The sequence below is a fragment of the Pan troglodytes genome, chromosome 20 (assembly GCF_028858775.2).
Source record: "Pan troglodytes isolate AG18354 chromosome 20, NHGRI_mPanTro3-v2.0_pri, whole genome shotgun sequence".
In the NCBI taxonomy this organism is placed as follows: Eukaryota; Metazoa; Chordata; class Mammalia; order Primates; family Hominidae; genus Pan; species Pan troglodytes.
Window position 1 is genome coordinate 8,950,442 of NC_072418.2, and position 24,556 is coordinate 8,974,997.

At 48.1% G+C, this 24,556-nt stretch overlaps 1 protein-coding gene across 5 annotated transcripts; it reads right to left on the reverse strand.

The window, feature by feature from the left end:
• Positions 1-1,712: 1,712 nt before the first annotated feature.
• Positions 1,713-20,218, reverse strand: CD70 (CD70 molecule). Of its 5 annotated transcripts, none has more exons than XM_063801076.1 (6): positions 20,000-20,218; positions 9,658-9,769; positions 8,494-8,653; positions 6,929-7,143; positions 6,130-6,163; positions 1,713-2,279 (listed from the first exon to the last, which is right to left on the reverse strand). In XM_063801076.1, the coding sequence occupies exons 4-6, from the start codon at positions 7,088-7,090 to the stop codon at positions 1,894-1,896; spliced, it is 582 nt and encodes a 193-aa protein (XP_063657146.1). In that variant the 5' UTR covers positions 7,091-7,143; positions 8,494-8,653; positions 9,658-9,769; positions 20,000-20,218; the 3' UTR covers positions 1,713-1,893. The 5 variants fall into 5 exon arrangements, with proteins under 5 accessions (XP_063657146.1, XP_063657147.1, XP_063657144.1 ...); XM_063801077.1 differs by having other exon boundaries at positions 9,658-10,089; positions 20,000-20,164; XM_063801074.1 differs by lacking the exon at positions 6,130-6,163 and having other exon boundaries at positions 20,000-20,211.
• Between the last annotated feature and the right edge of the window lie 4,338 nt (positions 20,219-24,556).

Below are 24,556 nucleotides of genomic sequence, written 5' to 3' on the forward strand. Positions count from 1 at the left end.
TTTCTCATTGTAAAAAAAAAAAAAAAAAAAAAAAGGTGTGGTGTTTGATTACAAAATGCTGTCCCGACCTCACTGAGGTGATGCATAAAAGATGGTATAAGCGCTAGGCGCAGTGGCTCACAACTGTAGTCCCAGCACTTTGGGAGGCCGAGGCGGGTGGATCACAAGGTCAAGAGATCGAGACCATCCTGGCCAACATGGTGAAACCCGTCTCTACTAATAATAGAAAAATTAGCCGGGCGTGGTGGCGGATTTCTGTAGTCCCAGACTTGGGAGGCTGAGGCAGAAGAATTGCTTGAACCTGGGAGGGTGGAGGTTGCAGTGAGCTGAGATTATGCCACTGCACTCCAGCCTGGACAACAGGGCGAGACTCCATCTCAAAAAAAAAAGATGGTATAATCCTGTACACCATCTTTAAATACTGGAAAATTCCAAAATGTATTTGAGGTCCAGGGCAGTGGCTCATGCCTGTAATCCCAGCACTTGGGGAGGCCGAGGCGGGAAGATCAGCATTTCGGGAGACTGGAGTTTGAGACCAGCTGGGGCAATGTAATGAGACCTCATCTCAAAAAAAAAAAAAAAAAAAAAAGCTGGGTGTGGTGGCCTGTGCAGGCGGTCCTAGCTATTTGGGAGGCTGAGGTGGGAGGATCGCTTGAGCCCAGGAGTTTGAGGCTGCAGTGAGACAGGATCATGCCACCGCACTGCAGCCTGGGTGACAGATCAAGATCCTGTATTTTCAGTAGAGGTGAGGTTTCGCCATGTTGGCCAGGCTTGTCTTGAACTCCTGACCTCAAGTGATCTTTTAGTATTATTATTTAAGTTCTGGGGTACATGTGCAGGATGTGCAGTTCCGTTACATAGCTAAATGTGTGCCATGGTGGTTTGCGACACCCATCACCAGGCTGGAGTGCAATGACGCGATCTTGGCTCCCTGAAACTTCCGCCTCCTGGGTTCAAGCGATTCTCCTGCCTCAGCCTCCTGAGTAGCTGGGATTACAGGCGCCCTGGACCACGCTTGGCTAATTTTTGTATTTTTAGTAGAGACGGAGTTTTACATGTTGGCCAGGCTGGTCTCGAACTCCTGATTTCAAGTGATCCACCTGCCCTGGCCTCCCAACTCGTTAGATATTTTGCATTGCCTGCTTTGAGAGACAGTCACCCAAAGTGATCTTTGTGTTTCCTCTCTTGTCAAATAGATGCACCAAGCAGAAAACAGAACTTTTTTTTTTTTTTTTTTTGACTAGGAATCTCACTCTTGCTCAGGCTGGAGTGCAGTGGCATGATCACGGCTCACTGCAGCCTTTGACCTCCTGGGCTCTACCCAGTCTCCCACTTCAGCCTTCGGAGTAGCTTGGACTAGCACACCACTACATCTGGTTAATTTTTGTATTTTTTGTAGAGATGGGGGTCTCACTATGTTGCCCAGGCTGGTCTTGAACTCCTAGGCTCAAGCGATCTGCCTTCCTCAGCCTCCCAAAGTGCTGGGATTACAGGCATGAGCCACTGTGCCCAGCCCACTTCCTCTATTCTTCAAACATCCCTAACCAAGAACATTTTTTTTTTCCTGAGACAGACTCTTGCTCTGTTGCCCAGGTTGGAGTGCAGTGGCACAATCTCGGCTCACTGCAACCTCTACCTCCTCGGTTCAAGCGATTCTCCTGCCTCAGTCGGCCGAGTAGCTGGGATTACAGATGCACGCCACGACGCCCAGCTGATTTTTGTATTTTTTAATAGGAAAATGAAAGAAAAAGCTCAATGCCTTCTATTGTCCTGCCACCACTACCCCCCACCACACCCCCACCCCAACCCCGGGTGGCCCCTGTGTGTACACTTTTTCTCTTGAACTTAAATAAAATAAAATAAAATTAAAAAAACCCTAATCAGCAGCAGTGGTCAGGGGCGCACCCACTGCACTCCAAAGAAGGTCTCATCAGTGTTTCGGGAAGGCAAAAGTGTCCCAGTGAGGTTGGTGCAGAGCGTGTCCCCTCGGGCCAGGGGCGTCAGGCGCTGGGAGGCAATGGTACAACCTTGGTGGAAGCTGAGACGCAGCAGGCTGATGCTACGGGAGGCGGGAGAGCAGATTCCCACGGCCAGGGTGGTGGGGTGGTGCCTGGAGGCCGTCGTGGAGGAGCAGATGGCCAGCGTCACCTGGATGTGTACCATGTAGATGCCATCACGATGGATACGTAGCTGCCCCTTGTCCAGCTCTGGTCCATGCAGGAAGGAGCGGCCCAGTGCTGGGCCCCCCTGCCAGTATAGCCTGGGGTCCTGCTGAGGTCCTGGGGGCACAGGGTTAGAGGGATGAGAGGATGGAGGTTTAGGGAAACTGAGGCACAGGGGGTCATAGAGAAAGTCAGATATAGAGATCGAGAGTTAGAGATCAAGGAATAGGTTGGGCGTGGTGGCTCATGCCTGAAATCCTAGCAGTTTAGGAGGCCAAGGTGGGTGGATCACCTGAGGTCAGCAGTTCAAGACCAGCCTGGACAACATGGCGAGACCCCATCTCTACAAAAAATAAAAAGTCAGCCAGGTGTGGTGGTGCACGCCTCTGGTCCTGGCTACTCTTGGGAGGCTGAGGCTGGAGGATCGCTTGAGCCTGGGAGGCTGAGACTGCAGTGAGCTATGATCACACCACTGCACTCCAGCCTGGGTCACAGAAACCCTGTCTCAAAAAAAAGGGAAGGGGATAGAAGGTTAGAGATCTAAAGGGAAGGAGAGAGGGGTAAGGGGAGGGGGGTGGAGAGAGGGGTAAAGGGAGAGGGGTGGAGAGAGGGGTAAGGGGAGGGGGTGGAGAGAGGGGTAAGGGGAGAGGGGTGGAGAGAGGGGTAAGGGGAGAGGGGTGGAGAGAGGGAGAGAGAGACACCAGGAGAGAGAGAGAGACAAAAAAAAAAAAAAAACAGAAACAGACAAGGGTAAAGATAGAGGGGGAGGGAGAGATATATATAGAGAGAATGCAGAGAGAGAGCACGAGAGAGAGCGAGAGAAAGAGTGTATGTGTGAGAGAGCACGAGAGTGCACGAGAGAGAGCGAGAGAGTGTATGTGTGCGAGCACGAGAGAGTGCGAGAGAGAGCATGAGAGAGCTAGAGAGTGTGTGAGAGAGAGGATGAGAGAGCTTGAGGGAGAGTGCACGAGAGAGTGCAAGACAGCAGGAGAGAGTGCAAGAGACAGCATGAGAGAGAGAGAGCATGAGGGAGAGAGAGCACGAGACAGCGAGAGAGAGAGTGTGTGAGAGAGAGGACGAGAGAGCTTGAGGGAGAGTGCACGAGAGAGTGAGAGAGAGCACGAGAGAGCAGGAGAGAGTACGAGAGACAGCATGAGAGAGAGAGCAAGAGAGAGAGTGTGTGTGTGAGAGAGGACGAGAGAGCTTGAGAGAGAGTGCACCAGACAGAGTGTGAGAGTGAGCTCGAGAGAGTGCATGGGAGAGTGTGTGTGTGTGAGAGAGGACGAGAGCTACAGAGCTCGAGAGTGCACGGGAGTGAGCGAGAGAGTGCCTGAGAGAGTGAGACAGCACGAGAGAGACAGCGTGCGCACGAGAGAGACAGCGCGCAAGAGAGTGCACGAGAGAGTTCCCCAAGGGACGCCTGCTCGGGTCACACCCTGAACCCCAATAAAAGCTTTGGCTCCCAGGTCCCTTTTTTTTTCTTGCTCTCCACCCGCTGGTTGAGTGTGTGTCTCAGAGAGCTCCCCTACCTTCCCGTTGGCTCTCTTCTCTCTAGGATCTTTATTTTCTTTAGAGACAGGGTCTGGTCCTGTCACCCAGGCTGGAGTGCAGTGGTGCAATCAGAGCTCACTGCAGCCTCAGCCTCTGGGGCTCAAGCTATCTCCCACCTCAGCCTCCCGAGTCACTGGGAGGTGGCATGCGCCACTATGACCAGCTAATTTTCAAACTTTTGTTCTAGAGATGGTGGTCTTGCTATGTTTCCCAAGAAACATAGTCTAGAACTCCAGGGCTCAAGCGATCCTCCCACCTCAGCCTCCCAAAGCGCTGGGATCACAGCCGTGAGCCAAGTGCTCGGCCATATTTCACGTGTTTCATCTCAGCGTCTCCTGTCTCCGCGACTTATCTGACTGACACACCTGAGCCTCACTCTCCTCCTCACTCAAGGCTCTCCTGGAGACTGGCTGTCTTGTTAGGAAGGAGCTGAACACGGGTCAAACAGGAGCCCCAAGGGTGTTTACCAGGCTTTGCAAATTTCCTGTAAGAGTGACACCTGGTCCCCTGTCAGACACTTAGGCATGACATCATCCACCAGAAGAAAGAGCTGTCCTGTGAAAGACACTGTCAACACCTGTGGCCACCACGCCTGGTGCCCCATCGACGTGGGGCTGGAGTTTACAGCCACTCTCCAGAAAGGGGCCTCAAGACCAAATTACAGGAAAAATATGGCAAAGGCGGCGGCGAGGGTGGTGGGGGGAGACATATCAGGGGTCAGAGACCCAAGGAGAAGAGAGAGCAACAAAGGTCCCTTCCATTACAAAATGGAAGGAACAAAACACGCAAGCCTGCAGTAATTTTAGTCTCTGGGGATGAACCGTGGAAAAACAGAAGAGGAAGAAGCGTTCGAGAGAGGCTGGGAGGAGGTAGAGACTTCCACCTAGAGCAGAACTGTTCATTTCTTCTCCCTCAAGGCTTCTTGCCAATGCCACCCACTCAGAGACCACCCCCTCACCGGACCACGGCGACTCCACTTTAAATGAAAATCCCCAACCCTGGCATGCCCGGATTCCCCACCCACCTCCTTGCCTGATTTCTTCTCTAAAACCTGCTCTTGGCCTGTTTTACTCTACGTGGCATTGCTCTGTTTCTCACATGTTCGTTTTTATTTTTTTGGTCATCTCCTCCTCGGTAGGAGTGATAGTAGAAGGGAAGCTCCCCAGGCAGGGATTTCTGTCTGTTTTGTGCGCGACTGCGGTACCGGAACAGTGCCTGCCCACTGCAGATGTATAATTAGTGCTTGTAGCATGAATGGAGGAAGGGTAGCCTTTCCTGTGAGCGTTTTCGTTTACTAACAAAACCCCTTTGATTCTTCCAAGGGAGGAGATCGAATGTGAAGGACTGAGAGGGAAAGAGAGAGAAAGGTAGTGGATGCCCAGAAACACAAACCTGCTCGCTCTCTCTCTCCTCTCTCTCTCTCGTTCTCTCCCTTTTCCCGTTTCTCTTGGGCATGATCTCTTTCTCCCCCACCCTGTTTTTCTTCTTCCCCCTCTCTGTCTCTGTCTCTTCCTCTCTGTTATTCTCCTTCTCTCTTCCTCTCTCTGGCTTTCTTTCTTTTCTTTCTCTCTCTTATTTCTTTTTTTCTCTTTCTTCTTTCTTTTTCTTCCTTTCTCTCTCTCTCACCTCCCTCCCTCTCTCCTTCCTTCCTTCTTCTCTTTCTTTTCCTTCCTTCCTTTCTTTCTTTCTTTTTCTTTTCCTTTCTTCTTTTTATTTATTTATTTGACAGAATCTCCCTCTGTCACCCAGGCTGGAGAGCAGTGCCATTATCTTGGCTCACTGCAACTTCTGCCTCCCGGGTTCAGGCGATTCTGCTGCCTCAGCCTCCTGAGTAGCTGGGATTACAGGCGCCTGCCATCACACCCGGCTAATTTTTGTAATTTTAGTACAGACGGGGTTTCACCATGTTGGCCAGGCTGGTCTCAAACTCCTGGGCTCAAGTGATCCACCCGCCGCGGCCTCCGAACGTGCTGGGATTACAGGCTCCAGCAACCACGCCAGGTCGCCTCTCTCGTTTTTATTCTCTCTTCCTCTATCTGTCTTTTTTCTCTTTCTCCCTCTCTCTCCCTCTCTCTCGTTCTGTCTCCCCCGCCTGTCTCCCTCCCTCCCTCTTCCTCTCTCCCTGCGTCTCTCCCTGTTTCTTTCTTTCCCCTTCTTCTCCTGTCTCCGTCTGTCCCCTCTGTCCCTCTCTCTGTTCTTTTTTCTGTCTCTCCCTCCCTTTCTCTGGGCCTCTCCCTCCCTCTCTGTCTTCTCTCTGTCTCCCCCTCTCCGTTTCCCTCCCTATCTCTCCCTCCCTTTCTCCCTCCGTCTCTCTGTGTCTCTTTCTCTCTGTCTCTCCCCACTTGTCTTTCTACCTCTCCTTCCTTCTCTCTCTGTGCCTCTTCTTCTCCCCGTCCCTCCACGTCCCCCGTGTTACCTGTGTGATTCAGCTGCAGCTCAGCTACGTCCCACTGGAAGAAAAGACCAGAAAACAGGGCACGGACGTAAGCAGAGAGGTTCTATGTGTCCCCTGTGCCAGGAGCTCTCTTTTCTCTGTCCATCCTCCTTTCCACCTCTCATCCCACGGCGCGCACTGGTGATTTTATTTCATTTTACTTTTTTTACTCTTAAGACTTCTTAAAGAGGAAGCAGGTCTGAACCAGCGGGGAGTGTGAAGTCGAGACCTTCAAAAGAACTTCTTCGTTTCCCGAATCGTTTTCCTGGATGTCACTGGGCGCGAGAGCACCGCGCGCAGCGGACTCTCTCCGCTGCAAAGGCGCCCGGCGCGGTCCCCAAAGGGACCCCTCCCCCACCCGGAGCGAGTGGCTGGGGCCATCCCGTCCTAGGAGGCCCCAGGAAGCCCCCACGCCCAGCCTTGTGAAGCCCCCAGCAGCCTCTGAGTCAGCCTGCCGGGGGAACACCAGAGCCGAGTCATCTTCCATTTCTATGTGCGCCTACCTTTCCCATCCCGGGATCTCCCTGTACCTCCTGGCAGGGCTGCCTGTCTTGTAGCCCCTACACCGGGCAGCCTGGTCCCCGCCTCGCCTCCCTGTTCTGGTCTCTGTCTCTGCCCTACCAGATCTTCTTCTCTGGCCTCTTTGTACCCATCTCATTCTGTCTTTTCGGTCACGCGCCTCTCAGTCTCCGCCCTGGTGCACGGTCCCTGCGCCCCTCGCCGTATTCTCTGCCGGAATAAGTTAGGATGTTTTCTTCCCAACTTTTCCATCTCAACTCACCCCAAGTGACTCGAGCGGCAGCTGCTGCTGAGCCTGTGCGAAGCGCTGGATGCAGACCACGAGGCAGATCACCAAGCCCGCGACCAATGGGACCAAAGCAGCCCGCAGGACGCACCCATAGGGCCTGCGCCGCACCGAGCAGCCCGAACCCTCCTCCGGCATCGCCGCGGCGATCACCTCCGCTAGCGCAGGAGGGGCGATGGGGGCGCGGAGCGCTGCCGAGAAGGAAGGAAGGAAACTGCAGCCCCCTCCCGGGGCTCCTGGGCGTCTACTTGCCTCAACCTGTCAGGGGACCAGCCTGCCCCTCTCTGGGGATGTCCGGCCGGTCGAGGGGAGGGACTTGAGCAATTGGCGAGGGGAAATTCCCTCCAACCGCTGCCAGTCTGCAGATCCTAAAGTGGGTGGAGGCAGTTGCCAGGATGCAGGCAGTGGCCCCGGGTGAGCCTCAGAGTTGCCTGCCCCCAACCCCTCCCCGCCCGACCTTCAGGCAGGAGACATTCAATCTTCCTATTCCCCTCTCCACCTCATTCTTCTGGGGCCCATTCATTTATTCAACAAACCTCCACTGCACATTTATTAGGGACTAGATTGTGCTGTGCACTGGGGATACAGCAGACATCCAAGAATTGGGGGTGCTCCCCAAATATTCGTGTACCCCTCTCCTGCATTTTTTTGTTTTGTTTTGTTTTTGAGACGGAGGTCTCCCTCTGTCACCCAGGCTGGAGTGCAGTGGCGCCATCTCAGCTCGCCGCAACCTCGATCTCCTGGGTTCAAGCGATTCTCCTGTCTGAGCCTCGCGAGTAGCTGGGATTAACATGCGCGCGCCACCATGCCTGGCTAATTTTTTGTATTTTTAGTAGAGATGGGGTTTCACCATGTTGGCCAGGCTGGACTTGAACTCCTGACCTTGGGTGATCCACCCGCCTTGGCCGTCCAAAGTGCTGGGATTAAAGGCATGAGACACTGCACCCGGTCAGTTATCTCCTGCATTCTTGGAGACCTCCTGCTTTTTTGTTTAAAGTTAAATTAAATTAATATTTTTATTTTATTTTATTATTTATTTATTTATTTTTTTGAGACAGAGTCTCGCTCTGTCGCCCAGGCTGGAGTGCAGTGGCGCCATCTCGGCTCACTGCAAGCTGCACCTCCCGGGTTCACGCCATTCTCCTGCCTCAGCCTCTCAAGTAGCTGGGACTACAGGCGCCCGCCACCATGCCCGGCTAACTTTTTGTATTTTTAGTAGAGATGGGTTTTCACCATGTTAGCGAGGATGGTCTCCATCTCCTGACCTCGTGATCTGCCCGCCTCGGCCTCCCAAAGTGCTGGGATTACAGGCGTGAGCCACCGCGCCCGGCCTAAATTAATATTTTTAGAGACAGAGTGTTGCTCTGTTGCCCAGGCTGGATGCAGTGGCGCCACACAGCTCACAGCAGCCTCAAACTCCTGGGCTTCAGTGACCCTCCCATCTCAGCCTTTTGCATAGTTGGGTCTACCAGCACACGCTACCATGCCCGGCTAATTTTTTTTTGGGGGGGGGGGTAGAGGATAGGGTGTTACTATGTTACCAGGCTGGTCTCAAACATCTGGGCTCAAGCGATCCTGCTGCGTAGGTCCCCCAAAGTGCCGGGATGACAGGTGTGAGCCACCGCATCCAGCCTCCTGCTCCTGTTCTCAATGGCTGTAGTGGGTTAACGGTGTCCTCCCAGAATTCATGGCCTCCTGGAACTGCAGAATATGACCTCATTTTGAAATTACGGGGTTTTTTTTGCAGATATAATTAGGCTTAAATGAGGTCATAGTGGATTAGAGTGGGCCCTCAGGTGGAGAGAAAAGAGGCTCATAGAGAAGGAGCCGTGTGAAAACAGAAACAGAAACTGAATGAGGCAGATGAAAGTCAAGAAACACCAAGAAGGAGCCGGGCACAGCGGCTCACGCCTGTAATCCCAGCACTTTGGGAGGCTGAGGCAGGCGGATCACTTGATATCAGGAGTTTGAGACCCTCCTGGCTAACACGGTGAAACCCCGTCTCTACTAAAAATACAAAAAATTAGCTGGGCATGGTGGCGGGCGCCTGTAGTCCCAGCTACTCAGGAGGCTGAGGCAGGAGAATGGCGTGAACCCGGGAGGCGGAGCTTGCAGTGAGCCGAGATCACGCCACTGAACTCCAGCCTGGGCGACAGAGTAAGACTCCGTCTCAAAAAAAAAAAAAAAAAAAAAAAAGAGTTGGAGACCAGCCTGGCCAACATGGTGGAACCCCATCTCTACTAAAAATTCAAAAAATAGCTGGGTGTGGTGGTGGGCACCTTTAATCCCAGCTACTCAGGAAGCTGAGGCAGGAGAATCGCTCAAACCCGGGAGGCAGAGGTTGCAGTGAGCCGAGATTACACCATTGCACTCCAGCCTGGGTGACAGAGCGAGACTCTGTCTTAAAAAAAAATTTTTTTTTTAAAAGAGGATTCAGCCTCTTTTTCCGGCTGGAACCATGGAGGGTGTAGAAGAGAAGAAGGAAGTTCCTGCTGTGCCAGAAACCCTTAAGAAAAAGCAAAGGAATTTCACAGAGCTGAAGACCAAGCGCCTGAGAAAGAAGTTTGCCCAAAAGATGCTTCGAAAGGCAAGGAGGAAGCTTATCTATGAAAAATTGAAGCACTATCACAAGGAATATAGGCAGAGGTACAGAACTGAAATTCGAATGGAAAAGATGTCAAGAAAAGCTGGCAACTTCTATGTACCTGCAGAATCCAGATTGGCGTTTGTCATCAGGATCAGAGGTATCGATGGTGTGAGCCCAAAGGTCCGAAATGTGTTGCAGCTTCTTCGCCTTTGTCAAATCTTCAGTGGAACCTTTGTGAAGGCCAATTAACATGCTGAGGATTGTAGAGCCATACATTGCATGTGGGTACCTAAATCTGAAGTCAGTAAATAAACTAATCTACAAGCGTGGTTATGGCAAAATCAATAAGAAACGAATTGCTTTGACAGACAACGCTTTGCACGATCTCTTGGAAAATATGGCATCATCTATATGGAGGATGTGATTCATGAGGTCTATACTGTTGGAAAACGCTTCAAAGAAGCACATAACTTCCTGTGGTCCTTCAAAGTATCTTCTCCATGAGGCGGAATGAAGAAACAGACGACCCATTTCGTGGAAGGTGGAGATGCTGGCAACAGGGAGGACCAGATCAACAGGCTTGTTAGAAGAATGAACTATGGTGTGTACTATAATTATTTTTCTAAGCTGTTCAATAAACATTACCTGCTCTCAAATGGAAAGAAAGATATGTCTGTATATACATACAGTTAGGGTCCCAAGGGCCTCTGGCTATGAATCATCAAGAAGTCAGTGTCATCAGCAGCAAACTCACAGCCAACAGCGCTAGAACTCGTGCCTGGGGATAGCTTCTCTAACACATGGATTTCCTCCTCTGTGAGGCTCATCACGGCCTCCTTGCTCTTGGGGACATTAGACAGGGCTTCAGCACTATTTGGGGGCTGTTTGAAACAGCAAAATTACCAACAAAAAGCAAAAAATTGAAAGGAGATAAAAACGGGAGATTTCAGAGCCTGAGCCTATAGCATTTGCTGGGTGGGTGAAAGAGGGTGGTCAAAGAGGTCCAGAATTTTGAGGTATCCAGAAATCAAAATATCCTCCCTGAGATCCCCAAGTACTAAAGGGATTTCCTTCATGGAAGCCCTAGGACTCCAGGTCTGGGGGAAACGGGTAGACAGCACCTTCAAGACAACCTCCTACCTTAATTTATTTAATATTTACTTAGCTGATCTTTTTATCAGCTTAAGATATAAATAGTTTAGACTCATATCATTAAGAAATAACTAACACCTTCTAAAAGATGGGGGAAAGAGAGATGGGGTGTGGTGGCTCATACATGTAATCTCAGCACTTTGGGAGGCCGAGGTGTCTTAGGAAAATCCCAAAATGAGACAGGAGCAGCCAACTCATAAAAATAAATACAACTGCTTGGCCGGGTGCAGTGGCTCACGCCTGTAATCTCAGCACTTTGGGAGGCCGAGGCGGGCAGATCACAAGGTCAGGAGTTCAAGCCCAGCCTGGCCAATATGGTGAAACCCCGTCTCTACTAAAAATACAAAAATTAGCTGGGCATGGTGGTGGACGCCTGTAGTCCCAGCTATCTCGGGAGGCTGAGTCAGGAGAATCACCTGAACCCGGGAGGCGGAGGTTGTCGTGAGCTGAGATCTGGCCACTGCACTCCAGCCTGGGAGACAGAGAGAGAGTCTGCCTTAAAAAAATAAATAAATAAAAAAAATACAACTGCTTATGAAACTGAATCTCGTTCACCACAAGAAAATTGGAAATTGAAAGCTCCATGAAACACAATCTTTCTTTCTTTCTCTCTCTCTCTCTTTTTTTTTTTTTTAAGATCGTGTCTCCCTCTGTCGCCCAGCTTGGAGTGCAATGGCGCCATCTTGGCTCACTGCAATCTCCGCCTCCCAGGTTCAAGCAATTCTCCTGCCTCATCCTCCTGAGTAGCTGGGATTACAGGTGCCTACCACCACGCCCGGCTAATTTTTGTATTTTTAGTAGAGATGGGGTTTCACCATGTTGGCCAGGCTGGTCTTGAACTCCTGACCTCCAGTGATCTGCCCACCTGGGCCTCCCAAAGTGCTGGGATTACAGATGTGAGCCACTGTGCCCAGCCACACTTTATCTTGTCACCTGTGATTTGGTAAAAGATCAGAGTGTTTGATGATTCACTGCTCAGCAAGTGCGTGGGTGAGAAGGAGCCTCAAACCTGGAGGCTAGGATCTGAATGGATCCAACTTTCTGGAAGGACAGCTTGTTGAAATCTATCAATGCACCAAAATGCACCTTCCCTTCGGTCCAGAAATTTTACTTCAAGGATATTCTTTCGTAAGCACACTTGCACGTGTCACAGACGCGGACGTATGCACACAAACTCAACGCGGTGTGGTTTGAATGATACCGGAACACAACCAACCAGAAGACCCATGCGCAATTGAGGGTTTAGTCCTGTGCTATGCACTTGTCAGGTTTCACCTTTTCTGACCTTCCCAAGAACCCTATGAAGTGAATCATGCTGTTATTTCTATTTTCCCTGTGAGCAGGCTCAGAGAGGAAGGCCCCCAGCTTAATCCACCTAGCAAGGAGCTTGGGAGAGGAAGTGCCTAGATTTGAATGTGGATCCATATCGTGTACCTGAAGAACCTGGACCTTCCCACCTGAGTCACTTAGTGACTTGACCTGGCCTCTGACCACTTTCCAGTCTGTGCAGTTCTGCTGGAGGTCATTTGCAACATTATTTATTTATTTATTTATTTATTTTTGGGACGCCTTGCTCTGTCACCCAGGCTGGAGGGCAGTGGCGTGATCTCGGCTCTCTCTGCAACCTCTGCCTCCCGGGTTTAAGTGATTCTCCTCCTGCCTCAGCCTCTCAAGTAGCTGGGATTACAGATGTGCACCACCACATCCGGCTAATATTTGTATTTTTAGTAGAGATGGGGTTTTGCTATGTTGGCCAGGCTGGTTTCGAACTCCTGACCTCAAGTGATTCGCCAACTTTGGCCTCCCAAAGTTCTGGGGTTACAGGCATGAGCCACCACGCCCCACGGTCGTGTGCATTATTTTTTGGTGACGTTTGAGAAGAAGGTTTTCTAAAACCAGAGTTTCCCCATCTGCAGACTCTAGAGCTGAGGCTCCAGGACAAGACGTCCACTGATGTTGGCACTCTCTCTCTCGCTTGCTCTAAGTCAGGGGAATCATGAGCCCTGTGAAGGGAAAGAGTTGAGGGGAGAGACCCAGAGGACAGTTGGAGCACAGGAAGTAAGATCACTTTCCTCCTGAGGAAGCCCGAGGCCCACCAGGCTGATTTTTGGCTGCCTTCTGCTTTCCCCCAAGGGAAATCTGGAAACTTCTGCCTCTCTTCCATAACCCTGGAAGCCGTGGGCAGCTTGAAAGTGCCTACTCAGGCTTCCTCTTTGTCCAACTTGGTCACTCCTTCTCTTTCCCTTTGCTGTGGCTGATCTCAAGTTGCCACAGGGATATGCTCCTTGGTGTTGATATAGGAATTAAGAAGGAATTACTGGCTGGGTGCAGTGGTTCACGCCTGTAATCCCAGCACTTTGGGATGCCGAGGTGGGCGGATCACCTGAGGTCAAGAGTCTGAGAGCAGCCTGACCAACAAGGAGAAACCCTGTTAAGGGAGGAGACCACCCCTCATATTGTCTTATGCCCAGTTTCTGCCTCCAAAGAAAGAAAAAGTAAAAACAAAAAGGCAGAAAGGAAATCCACAAGCAGAAAGCCCGGCGCCACACCCTGGGCCTGGTAGTTAAAGGTCGACCCCTGACCTAATCGGTTACGTGATCTATAGATTACAGACATTGTAGAGAAAAGCACTGTGAAATCCCTATCCTGTTTTGTTCCGATCTAATTACCGGTGCATGCAGCCCCCAGTCACGTACCCGCTGCTCGCTCAATCAATCACGACCCTCTCACGCTCACCCCGTTAGAGGTGTGAGCCCTTAAAAAGGACAGGAATTGCTCACTTGAGGAGCTCGGCTCTTGAGACAGGAGTCTTGCTGATGCTCCTGGCCAAATAAACCCCTTCCTTCTTTAACTCGGTGTCTGAGGAGTTTTGTCTGTGGCTCATCCTGCTCCATTTCTTGGTTCCCTGACCGGGAAGCGAGGTGATTGGCGGATGGTCGAGGCAGCTCCTTAGGCGGCTTAAGCCCGCCCTGTGGAACATCCCTGCAGGGGACTCCGACCAGCCCGAGTGACGCGGATCCTGAGAGTGCTCCCGGGTAGGCATTTGTGCCCGTGGGACGCCTCGCCAGAGGAGTGTGTGGCAGGCCCCCGTGGAGGATCAACGCGGTGGCTGAACGCCGGGAAGGAATGGGCACTTGGGAGTCTGGACATCTAAAACTTGGTAAGACTAGTCTTTGAAACTTGCCCACTCCGTTTGAGTGGAAGCGTGGCCTGATCACCCACGACGTGCCTGTACCGGCACTTTGGTTTTGGTTTTGACTTGGTTTGAATTGCTTGACAGGATTGGTCTCAGGAACTTGCCCACTCCGTTTGAGTGGAAGCGTGGCCTGATCACCCACGACGTGCCTGTGCCGGCACTTTGGTTATTGTTTTTGACTTGACTTGGATTGCTTGATACTTTGGTTTTGGTTTTGACCTGGCTTGGATATCTGGATACTCTGATTTTGGTTTTGATTTTGGTTTGGTGCAAACTGCAAAAGTGTGTGTGTGTGTGCCCTTTTTACCCGTTCTTTGTTTTGTGGTGTGCGTGTGGTGTGAGCGTGGTGTTTTGTCTCGAAGAAGCATAGGTCAGGCACCAGTAAGCCCACCCTACTAGGAACTAGGTTGAAAATTTTCAAAAAAAAAAATTTAAAGGAGACTATGGAGTACTATGACACCAGGAAAACTTAAAACTTTGTGTAAGATAGACTGGCCAGCATTAGAGGTAAGTTGGCCATTAGAAGGAAGCCTGGACAGGTCCCCTGTTTCGAAGGTATGGCACAAGGTAACCTGTAAGCCAGGGCACCCAGACCAGCTCCCATACATAGACACTTGGTTACAGCTGGTGTTAGACCCCCCGCCCCCAACACACAGTGGTTGAGAGAACAGCAGCATAAGCGGCTGGCAGAGGCAAGGAAAGACCAGCAGAGAGAGAGAAAGGAAAGAGACAGAGAGGAAGAGACAGACAAAGAGGGAGTCAAGGAGAGAGAGAGAGAAAAAAAAAAAGAGAGAGAAAGAGAGAGGCAGAGAGAGAGAGAAAGAGACAGAGGCAAAAGGAAAGTCAAAGAGAGAGCGACAAAGTCAAAGAGAGAAAGAAAGATGATTTAACATTAACCACTGAAAATTCCATTCACTCAGCAGGTTTCCTAACAGGGGATCTAAATCTTAATTACCAAATACGAAGGTCTGACCAGACCTAGGAGGAGCTCCCTTCAGGACAGGATGAATGATGGTTCCTCCCGGGTAATTAAAAAAAAAAAAAGCCATCTATACCAATTCTAATTTAGAGAAAACAAGGTCTTATTAATAGCAAAGGATAATTAAAATCCCGACTTACAAGGTTTTCAACAAAAGTAAAGTTTGCTAAAAGTTAACAGTTTAACATGTATGACAGTAACTTCTATGCTTCTGGCCTTAGACAGTCTAGTCCACAGACATAAAAAAAGGTTCGCTTTGGAAAAGAATGGTTATCATCTTCGAGAAAAAAAAAGGAAAAAAAAAGATGGGGCAGAATTTATATAAAAAGAGTATTATATGGTAAATTCTTGTCCTGAAATAAATTAACTGGTTGTTTAAAGAAAGAAATGTTTGTAGTAAGTCCGAAAGTTAAGGCATGTCGAAAAATTGCCTGTAAAAGTTGTGAAAGAAAAATGTTATAAAAATAGTGTTAAAAAAAAGAATTTATGCAAAAAATGTTGTATAATTTAAAAGTAACTAGGCCTCCTGAATGTAAAACTATTGAAAAAAAAAAGTTTATGTGCAAAGTGTATAAGAAAAGTAAAATATACCTTTAGTAAAAGGATTATAAGGAGGCATAAGAGTGTACATTTTTACCTACATTAAAAAGTTAAAAAAAATTATTGTTTTGAAGGTTTAAGCAAGTTTTAAAACGTTAATTGTAAAGAAAATTCTGTGTGTAAACATATTAGCCAAAGTTAAAGAACTATCATCCAGTTTTTCTGGACATTAAAGTAAAAGCATAACAGGTTTTTCTTAAAGCACCAACCTGCTCTTTAGCAAAAATTATAAAAGGTTGAAAAGAGTCTATAAAATCAGACCTTATAGTCAAACATTAAAAATTAGATAAATATGTCTAGGAGGTTTTATTAAAATTAGGTTTAACATTAATAACACACTAATATAAAAATAAAATTTAGCTTATCTGGTATAAAAATCATACAAAAAGCATTATTAAATATAAAATAGTGTTTAGCTTTCTTTGGTCTAAAAACTAATAAAAATAGGTGCTGAAGGAAATTTCTCAGTAAAAAGGCACTAAGGACTATAAAGTCCACTGCCACAGTCCCCATATTTAAAACAAAAGGTCAATTTCTTAGAAATTATATACTTGGTTTATCTTCCACTTTCTTTTCTCTCAAAAACTAATATGAGGGGCTGTCCCCTCCCTTAACAGGGTTTCTCCTTGTTGGTCAGGCTGCTCTCAAACTCCCGACCTCAGGTGATCCGCCCACCTCGGCCTCCCAAAGTGCTGGTCTTGTGTCATTTAGGCCAATTAGATAAAAAAAAAAAAAGAAAAGGATCCAGTCCACCTTCAGAAAGGAAAAAATGGTCCTTCCTGTACTAAAGGACAATGTAACCCCTTGGAGCTAGTACTAACCAATCCCCTTGATCCTCGCTAGAAAAAAGAGGAACGTTTAACCCTAAAAAATTGATAGAGCTAGACTGGATCTTCAAGTAAATATCGTGGTTTGAGAAAAAGTGTATAAATGCTCTCCTGAGCCAGTATTTCAAAGCTTCTATGATAAACTAAAAGTGCCAGTACCAGAAATTCCATGAAAAACAAGAAATTTGTTTTTGCAATTAGCCGAGCATGTAGCCCAGTCTCTCAATGTCACTTCATGTTATGTATGTGGGGGAACTGTCATAGGAGATCAATGGCCATAGGAAGCACGAGAATTAGTACCTACAGACCCAGTTCCTGATGAATTCCCAGCTCAAAAGAATCATCCTGATAATTTCTAGGTCCTAAAAGCCTCAATTATTGGACAATATTGCATAGCTAGAGAAAGAAAAGAATTCGCTCACCCCGTAGGACGATTTAGTTGTCTGAGACAGAAACTGTATAATGGTACCACAAAAACAGTCACTTGGTAGAGCTCCAATCACACAGAGAGAAATCCATTTAGTAAATTCCCAAAGTTGCAAACCATGTAGACATAGCCGGAGTCCCACCGGGACTAGACGGACCCGACTAGATTATGCTACATATGTAGGCATAGAGCTTATGCCAAATTGCCTAACCAGTAGGCAGGCAGTTGTGTTATTAGCACTATTAAACTATCTTTCTTCCTACTGCCCATCAAAACAGGCGAACTCCTGGGCTTCCCTGTCTATGCTTCCCTTGAAAAGAGAAGCATAGCTATAAGAAATTGAAAAAATGATAAATGGCCCCCGAGAGAATCATACAATATTATAGTCCTGCTACTTAGGCACAAGACGGCTCGTGAAGATACTGGACCCCCATTTACGTGATCAACCAAATCATATGGTTACAAGCTGTCTTAAAAATAATCGCCAATAAAACCGGCACAGCCTTGACCATTCTGGCCCAGCAAGAAACTCAGATGAGAAATGCTATCTCTCAAAATAGATTAGCTCTCGACTACTTGCTAGCAGCTGAAGGAGAAGTCTGTAGGAAATTTAACCTTACTAATTGCTGCCTACACATAGATAATCAAGGGCAAGTAGTTGAAGACATAGTTAGAGATATGATGAAACTGGCACATGTGCCCGTGCAAGTGTGGCATAAATTTGATCCTGAGGCCATGTTTAGAAAATAGTTCCCAGCCCCAGGAAGATTTAAAACTCTTACAGTAAGAGTTATAATAGTAATAAGAACCTACTTACTGCTTGCTTGTTTGCTACCTGTACTTCTTCAAATGATAAAAAGCTTCATCGCTAACTTAGTTCACCGAAATGCTTCAGCACAAGTGTACTATATGAATCATTATTGATCTGTCTTGCAAGAAGACACGGGTAGTAAAAATGAAAGTGAGAACTCCAGTATTGAGCGAGAGTCTCAAAAGGGGGGGATAAGGGAGGAGACCACCCCTCATATTGTCTTATGCCCAATATCTGCCTCCAAAGAAAGAAAAAGTAAAAACGAAAAGGCAGAAATGAAATCCACAAGCAGACAGCCGGGCGCCACACCCTGCAGCCCCCAGTCACGTATCCCCTGCTTGCTCAATCAATCATGACCGTCTCACGCTCACACCCTTAGAGTTGTGAGCCCTTAAAAAGGACAGCAATTGCATACTCGAGGAGCTCAGCTCTTGAGGCAGGAGTCTTGCCGATGCCCCCGGCCAAATAAACCCCTTCCTTCTTTAACTCGGTGTCTGAGGAGTTTTGTCTGCAGCTCGTCCTGCTGCACTATCTCTCTAAAAATACAAAATTAGCTGGGCGCGGTGGCACATGCCTGTAATCCCAGCTATTCGGGAGGCTGAGGCAAGAGAATCGCATGAACCTGGGAGGTGGAGGTTGTGGTGAGCCAAGATTGCGCCATTGCAATCCAGTCTGGGCAACAAGAGCGAAACTCCGTCTCAAAAAAAAAAAAAGAGAGAGAGAGAAGGAATTACTTAGGCGGAGAGCAAGGGCATGGGAGTCCTCGGTAAGGCTTTTCTTTTTAATGAAAAGCAGCCCCAAATCATTTTCTAACAAACAGCAGCCTGCAAGCTGGGAGCTTGCCTGGATGAATGCCAGCGGGAACTAAGGACTAGATATATTGAAGATGGCGGCTCTACCCTTCTCTGCCAGCCACGTGTGCTGTAAAGGAGCAGACAACATGGCACTGATCAACTAGAAAGCCTATTTGCTTAAGAAGGGTAGGCTGGGGCAGCGGGGTGCTGTGGCTCACGCCTGTAATCCCTGCACTTTGGAGGCCGAGGCGGGTGGATCACCTGAGGTCAGGAGTTCGAGACCAGCCTGGCCAATGATGAAATCCAAATAATAGCTGGGCGTTTTAGTGAGCACCTGTAATCCCAGCTACTCGGGAGGCTGAGGCAGGAGAATCGCTCGAACCCGGGAGGTGGAGGTTGCAGTGAGCCAAGGTCACACCACTGCATTCCAGCCTGGGTGACAAAGTGAGACTCCATCTCAAAACACACACACACAGAATTAGGGTGGGGCAACCAGCCTTCCCTGCACACTATGTAGACGTCATATCTAATCAAACCAATCTGTGAGCCCTGTGTAAAACAGACACCGCCTTCTCTAGCCTGCCTATAAAATCTGCTGTGGTCTGCTGGCTCTCCTTTTTTCGGATCTCTCTCTCTCTCTCTCTCTCAGCTCCTCTCCTCTCTCTTTTCTTTTTTTTTCTTTGATATGGAGTCTTGCTCTGTCGCTCGGGCTGGAGTGCAGTGGCCTGATCTCAGCTCACTGCAACTTCCCCCTCTTGGGTTCAAGCAATCCTCCTGCCTCAGCCTCCCAAGTAGTTGGGATTACAGGCGTGCACCACCATGCCCAGCTACTTTTTTGTATTTTTAGGAGAGATGGGGTTTCGCCATATTGGCCAGGCTGGTCTTGAACTCCTGACCTCAGGTGATCTGCCTGCCTCAGCCTGGGTCCCAAAGTGCTGGGATTACAGGCGTGAGCCATCCCACCCGGCCCTCTCTCCTTTCTTCTATTAAACTTTCCACTCTTAACCCACTCACTTGTGCCTGTGTCCTGAATTCTTTCTCTGCACGCATCAAAGAACCCCAGGGTATATAACCCAGACAGCGTAGCGGGTTCAGTGTTACCCTTGGCAGAGTTCTAACAGGAAAAGGACAGGGATCCTTCAACTTACAGCTTCCCGCTTAACTATATAGCACGCCTCTCACTGCTGGGATTTCTGCTGGGAGGGAGGGTATCAAGACACTTTTGTCTCAGCACTTCTCACTCTTCCATCATTCCTGTTCCTTTCTTTCTTTTTCTTTTCTTTTCTTTTTTTTTTTTTTTTTTTGAGACGGAGTTCTGCTCTTGTTGCCCAGGCTGGAGTGCAATGATGCAATCTCGGCTCATTGCAGCCTCCGCCTCCCAGGTTCAAGGGATTCTCCTGCTTCAGCCCCCCAGTAGCTGGGATTACAGGCGCCCACCACCACGACCAGCTAATTTTTGTATTTTTCGTAGAGATGGGGTTTCACCATGTTGGCCAGGCTGGTCTCGAACTCTTGATCTCAGGTGATCCACCCACCTCAGCCTCCCAAAGTGCTGGGATTACAGGCGTGAACCACCATGCCCGGCTCATTCCTGTTCCTTTCTTTATCCCATGAGCCAGTAGGACTAGGAGAATTCTGTTCAAAAGGAAGCAACAAGAAACAATTTTCACCTACATGAAAGTCTGGGCTGGCATGTCATCTCTGTTCTGCAAAATCTTTAGGAGCCAAAATTCTTTCACTCAAGTGCCTCCGACACATCAAAGGTGATGCCCTTGTCTGCAAAGTACAAAGTGACACACCACCATGGCTGAGTTCCAGGAAACAGGAAGGTCAAAAAGTGAAGGGAAGCAACTATCCTTCCTTTTCAAGGAAGTGCTTGCGCTAATAAATTCCGCTTACAACCCATTGGCCAGGACTTTGTCACATGACTCAGGCAAGGGAGGCTGGGAAATGTAGTCTTCATTCTGATTAGCCATGTACCCAGCTGAAACTCCAGGGTTCTATTACTATCAGTAACAGAATTTTGTGCCTCAAGTGCAAATTTCAAGGGGGCATCTCAAACTGTCATTGTCAAAATAAATGATATTCTCAGGCAACATTTTAAAAAAATCTAAAAAGTGAAGGTCAAAAAAATTCATGATGAACAAATTGCAAAGATGTTTTAAAGATCAGATCCAACCCTACACTTCTACAATCTGCTTCATTTTTTTCCACCCTCATTCTGGTCTTGCAGCCCAAATTTGCATTCTGGCTCCAACACTTACCAGCTGTGTGACCTGCAGCAAGTGATTTAACCTCTCTGTGCCTCAGTTCCCTGGAAGTAATAAAAGTATCTCACAGGCTTGCTATGAGGTTGGAAGGAATTAATATTTGTAAACTGTTTAGCAAACAGCCAGTACGTAGTAAGGAACTGGTGAGAACTACTACTATCACTGCTACTACTGAAACGGCCTCCTTGTCTGGAGTAACACCCGAGGTTCACAGTCTCACAGCCAAGGAAAACAAGGACATAGACATAGAAAGAGTGAGGTCGAGAATGGAAGTTTAATAGGCGAAAGAAAGAGAAGAGCTCTCTGCTGCAGAGAGGGGTCCCGGAAAAATGGGTTGCCATATCAGCGGGGAAATGTAGGGGGTTGTATAGAGAAGCTAGTGAGCAAACGGTGTTTGATTTACATAGGGTGTGAAAAACTGGTTAGACCATGTGTCGCATTTGCATAGGGTGCAAATTTCTGGTAGCCTCTGACCCTAATCTTTTATTATGCAGGCAGGTTCTCTGCCCGAGCTGCACCATGTTGCCCATTTCTGTTACTGCACGCGTGGTAACATAAAAGGGAAGAGGAAGCGTCCATGTAGGGCCTGCCTGGCCCCTGGGTAGCTCTCTTCTATTGGCGCACCTGCCGGCATTCTCCCGTGGAAGCTTCCAGCTGTGCCTATCTATGTTTGCAGCTCAATTTTTCAGGCTGCTGCTTGTTAGAAAAGAAATGATTTGGGGGCTGCTTTTTTTTAGAAGGGAAGCTCTGCCGAGGACTCTGCTGCCTTCACTATCTGCCTAAATAATTTCTTTCTACCTCCTGTATCACTACGACTGTTGCTATTATTAATCTGAGAAAGAGACTCACTCTGTTGCCGAGGCTGGAGTGCAGTGGCCTGGGCTTACTGCAACCTCCGCCTCCCAGGGTCAAGTGATTCTCATGCCTCAGCCTCCCAAGTAGCTGGGACTACAGGAGCCTGCCATTATGCCCAGCTACTTTTTTTGTATTTTTAGTAGAGACAGGGTTTCACCATGTTGGCCAGGCTGGTCTCAAACTCCTGACCTCAAATAATGTGCCCGCCTTGGCCTCCCACAGTGCTGGGATTACAGGTGTGAGCTACTGCGCCCGGCCTCTTATTATTATTTATTTATTTATTATTATTACTACTTTTGGAGACAGGGTCTTACTCTGTCGCCCAGGCTGGAGAGCAGTGGTGCAATCATAGCTCCCTGCAGCCTCCAGTTCCTGGGCTTGAGTGATCCTCCTGTCTCAGCTTCCTGAGAAGGTGGGACTATAGGCATGCACCACCACACTCAGCTATTTTTTTTTTTTTTTTGAGATGGAGTCTCGCTATGTTGCCCAGGCTAGAGTGCAGTGGTGCAATCTCGGCTCACTGCCAGCTCCACCTCCCGGGTTCACGCCATTCTCCTGCCTCAGCCTCCCGAGTAGCTGGAATCACAGGTGCCCGCCACCACGCCCGGCCAATTTTTTTGTGTTTTTAGTAGAGACGGGGTTTCACTGTGTTAGCCAGCATGGTCTCGATCTCCTGACCTCGTGATCCGCCTGCCTTGGCCTCCCAAAGTGCTGGGATTATAGGCGTGAGCCACCGCACCCGGCCTCACATTCAGCTAATTTTAAAAGTTTTTGGAGAGATGGGCTCTTGCTATGTTGCTCAGGCTGATCTTGAACTCTTGGCCTCAAGTGATACTCCCACCTTGGCCTTCCAAATTGTTGGGATTCCAGGTGTAAGCCACCACTCCTGGCCAGACTTTACACAATAAAGGTTTATTTAGGGCTGCTCTGCCTATGGAGTGGCCATTCTTTACTCCTTTACTTTCTGTTTTTTGTTTGTTTGTTTGTTTGTTTGAGACGGAGTTTTGCTCTTGTTGCCCAGGCTGGAGTTCAATGGCGCGATCTCAGCTCACTGCAACCTTTGCCTCCTGGGCAAGTGATTCTCCTGCCTCAGCCACCAGAGTAGCAGAGATTACAGGTGCCTGCCACCACACCCGGCTAATTGTTTGTATTTTTAGTAGACATGGGGTTTCACCATGTTGGTCAGGTTGGTCTCGAACTCCTGACCTCAGGTGATCTGCCCGCCTTGGCCTCCCAAAGTGCTGGGATTACAGCTGTGAGGCTAACACTCCTGGCCTATTCCTTTACTTTCTTACTAAACTTATTTCACTTAAAAAAAAAAAGTTTATTTTCTACTCACACAACATTCAGATCAGCAAGGGGTTCTGCCCATGGTAGGGTGAAATAGGCTTCTTCCTTTTTTTTTTTTTTTTTTTTTTGTTGAGACAGGGCCTCACTCTGTTGTTCAGGGTGCAGAGCCGTAGCACAATCTCGGCTTAATGCAACTTCTGCTTCCTGGGTTCAAGTAATCCTCCTGTTTAGTCCCCCAAATAGCTGGGACCACAGGTGCACGGCACTGTGCCCGACTAATTTTTTTTTTCATTTTCAACAAGTGTTTTGTCACCAAACATTAAAAACCTACACAAAATACAGGCCAGGTACAGTGGCTCACGCCTGTAATCCCAGAACTTTGGGAGTCCGAGGCGGGCAGATCACCTGAGGTCAGGAGTTCGAGACCAGCCTGGCCAACATGGTGAAGCTCCCTCTCTACTAAAAATTCAAAAATTAGCCAGGCGTGGTCACGTGCAATTGTAGTCCCAGCTATTCAGGAGGCTGAGGCTTGAGAATTGCTGGAACCTGGGAGGCAGAGGTTGCAATGAGCTGAGATCATGCCACTGCCCTCCAGCCTGGGCGACAAGAGCCAGACTTCATCTCAAAAAACAAAAATATATACAGAATACAAAGATAGTATAATAGACTTGTCACCCAGGTTTAACAGCTACTAGTCATGCCATTTTTGTTTCATCTATACTTTGACCCATTTCCTACCCCCCACTTTATTAGTTTTTTGGGTTTTCTTTTTAGATAAAATGTATACATATTGAAAGGTACAATCTGAACTGTACCATTTTGACAAATTAATACACTCATATAGACCTCCCCCCTTTAAAGAATAGAATTACTCCACTTACTAATCATTAATGTACATATAAGTTACCTCGAAGTATTATTTACAATCCAAATTTTTATAAAATAGGTCAGAGTTTTGACTGAGAATTTTTTTTTTTTTTTGAGACCGAGTTTTGCTCTTGTTGCCCAGGCTGGAGTGCAATGGTGCAATCTTGGCTCACCGCAACCTCTGCCTCCCAGGTTCAAGCGATTCTCCTGCCTCAGCCTCCTGAGTAGCTGGGATTACAGGCTTGCGCCACCTCGCCTGTCTAATTTTTTGTGTTTTTAGTAGAGATGGGGTTTTGCCATCTTTGCCAGGTTGGTCTTGAACTCCTGACCTTCTGATCCACCCACCTCAGCCTCCCAAAGTGCTGGGATTACAGGCGTGAGCCACCGCGCCTGGCCGAGAATTTTTATTTTTAAAAAAGTAGAGATCTGTAGAGCACACAGTAACTACAATGTCTATTTATCTCAAGTAAATACAGTTTGATGAATAAAATTAAGGAAAATTCACCTAAGATGAAAAAAAACAACCTGTGCAATATGCTATCTGTAGGAGCATTTGGTTAAGAATAACAAACTAACCCAACAATTTTATTATTTTAATAACCAAAATTGGCACAAATTTCTACTATTGTTTTCATAGAAATGCTCCCTCACAATAAAAAAATTTTCATATAATGAGAGCAAAAACAGCAAATATTTGAAAAAGTAGATGTCTTATAAAATTAAGTAGCAAAGGCCAGGCGCAGTGGCTCATGCCAGTAATCCCAGCACTTCGGGAGGCCGAGGCGGGAGGATCACCTGAGGTCAGGGGTTCCAGACTAGCCTGGCCAACATGGTGAAACCATACCTCTACTAAAAATTCCAAAATTAGCCAGACGTGGTGGCGGGCAGGAGAATCGCTTGAATCTGGGAGACAGAGGTTGCAGTGAGCCGAGATCTTGCCATTGTACTC